This window comes from Anopheles moucheti, chromosome X (genome assembly GCF_943734755.1).
Source record: "Anopheles moucheti chromosome X, idAnoMoucSN_F20_07, whole genome shotgun sequence".
NCBI lineage: Eukaryota > Metazoa > Arthropoda > Insecta > Diptera > Culicidae > Anopheles > Anopheles moucheti.
This window is the reverse complement of record NC_069142.1, coordinates 17,534,833-17,536,722: the sequence shown is the minus strand read 5'-3', so window position 1 is coordinate 17,536,722 and position 1,890 is coordinate 17,534,833. Positions and strand designations below refer to the sequence as shown.

At 42.5% G+C, this 1,890-nt stretch overlaps 1 protein-coding gene across 1 annotated transcript; it reads right to left on the bottom strand.

Annotated features, from left to right (window-relative positions):
• Nucleotides 1-442: 442 nt before the first annotated feature.
• Nucleotides 443-1,595, bottom strand: LOC128307300 (uncharacterized). The gene is made up of 3 exons (XM_053045061.1): nucleotides 1,451-1,595; nucleotides 786-972; nucleotides 443-599 (listed from the first exon to the last, which is right to left on the bottom strand). The coding sequence occupies exons 1-3, from the start codon at nucleotides 1,593-1,595 to the stop codon at nucleotides 443-445; spliced, it is 489 nt and encodes a 162-aa protein (XP_052901021.1).
• Between the last annotated feature and the right edge of the window lie 295 nt (nucleotides 1,596-1,890).

Here is a 1,890-nt window from a genome sequence, read left to right as displayed (position 1 = left end):
CAAATCCCAATGAGTTAGCTTGTTAATGAACTGTAAATGTTGTAAATGTTGTTTGTATCATACAGACCTTTAATGAACGCTCGTGCTGGAGAATCGGCAACAATAGCGCGAAGCTTCAATTGCACAACTTTATCGCAGAGCTGCAATCCTCTCTGTTGAATCGCATTCAGCTCTTCTACCAACGGCCTCAAAAAGACTTGCAGGCTGGTTGGTTTTTCCGGTCCGCAAAACATCGAAATCATCATGATTGGGGCTTGGGGGAGCTCTACCACTTTCATTAGGATGGGCCACAGCTGTGTTGGTGCACCTTTATGAAGGGGAAGCCCGTCAGTGGACGAAATGATGGTTAGTTGGTCCGTTGGAGGAACAGTTGACCTAAAATATAATATAATGGACACATGATTAGGAATACATTATTACTGAACATATTGCAAATATTTACTTACTGGAAGTAGCTGTTGAGCTTATTCTCAATTTCTTTGTACCAAAACTCTCCCCCTTCAACGGTTCGTATCTCCTGGCTGATGGTGGTTGATGTTTTTAACAGCGTACGTGAATCCTTGGGAAGCGGAAGGTCGGTCCATTGTCTGAAAATAGCCAAAATTTCATTAATTGATGAACGTGGTTGGTTATGTACGACTGCCCAATCTTTTAAGCAATCGCTAATATTGCGATGGTTTCTACAGTTATGAGCAGTCGTACATTCGCCAACAACATCTTCATTGTCGCTATCAGAGGAAAGGTTACTCGCGTAATCGTCCTCTTCGACAATTTCTAAACTACTATCTAAACTAATATTCCCACCACCTTCTTGATCTACGCTATAACTATCATCTAAGTCATCTAAAACTGCATCCCCATGAACTCCACCACCAGAAAGATTAAAACTAATTTCGCTTGTGACGGCCGGGTTTGCAGGCTGCGACGAATCTTCTATCTCCTGGGGTTGATTGGCTCCCTGCGACGTTGAATCTGTAAAACGGATTGAGTTTATTAGTAATCCTTTATTGCAATATAATGATATTAACAAAACTTAACGGCTAATCGTGACAAGGTTTCTGTTCTGCTAAACCTTAGCAATAACAAGCACACGCAACAGTACAAACATGACCCGATGTTTTCACATTAACGCCCATCGTTCAGTCACTTTTTTATTTCGGTGAGAGTGGGCAATTCAAAGATTTCATCGTGCGCAAATAATCTTTCGAACGCACGAATCGTATCGAACCGTACTTTCACACAAAATGTTCTGCCGGCAAACACCGGTAGGATGCTCAAGCCGGCCAGCCGGCCGATACCTGGGGATCTCCGGGTGTAATTTCACAACACATACGAAGGCAAAGAAGGAGAATTCTTTCACTATTTCGTCACTGCACTGAATTTCACACACTGTATTACACCAAACAATCCTAAGTGTCCAATTTAGCTAAATAATTAAGCAAAAACTTACCGCTATGTTGAGGCACCAACCGGCTCGTTCCCGGCACTTCCGCATCCAGGCTTTCTTCGCGATGGTGCTCAGAAAATAACTCCTTCAGCTTCTTGTTGGCCCGATTCGTCAATTTGCGGCTTCTCTTCAACGGCAGCGAAGACATTTCGATAGATTTAATCGCTTTTCTTTGCTGGTAAAATTTCAAACACACGACCGAAATCAGTTGAAAGATGAAATTGTGACAGTAGCGCCGATAGAAAATGTAAACATAGATGAAGCGTCATCATGGTTGCCAAGTCGCTACACGGAGGATTACACACACAAGCACATTTCACGTTTCGAAAAGCAGTTGGTCACGCATACACATACAGATTCGAGTGATTCGAGTATGGCTCGAGCAGAGTCGAGCATTTTTTTCTTCAATTATAGCGTTTATTTTAGACCAGTTGTCAATTGGG

What these genes read in the sequence shown, in the direction of transcription:
- LOC128307300 (XM_053045061.1), bottom strand. Translation starts at nt 1,595, where the DNA reads ATGTCTTCGCTGCCGTTGAAGAGAAGCCGCAAATTGACGAATCGGGCC. An exon ending in GTTGGTGCCTCAACATAGCG is followed by an intron (nt 973 to 1,450) that starts GTAAGTTTTTGC and finishes TCCGTTTTACAG; the next exon opens with ATTCAACGTCGCAGGGAGCC. An exon ending in GGTGGGAATATTAGTTTAGA is followed by an intron (nt 600 to 785) that starts TAGTAGTTTAGA and finishes TAATGAAATTTT; the next exon opens with GGCTATTTTCAGACAATGGA.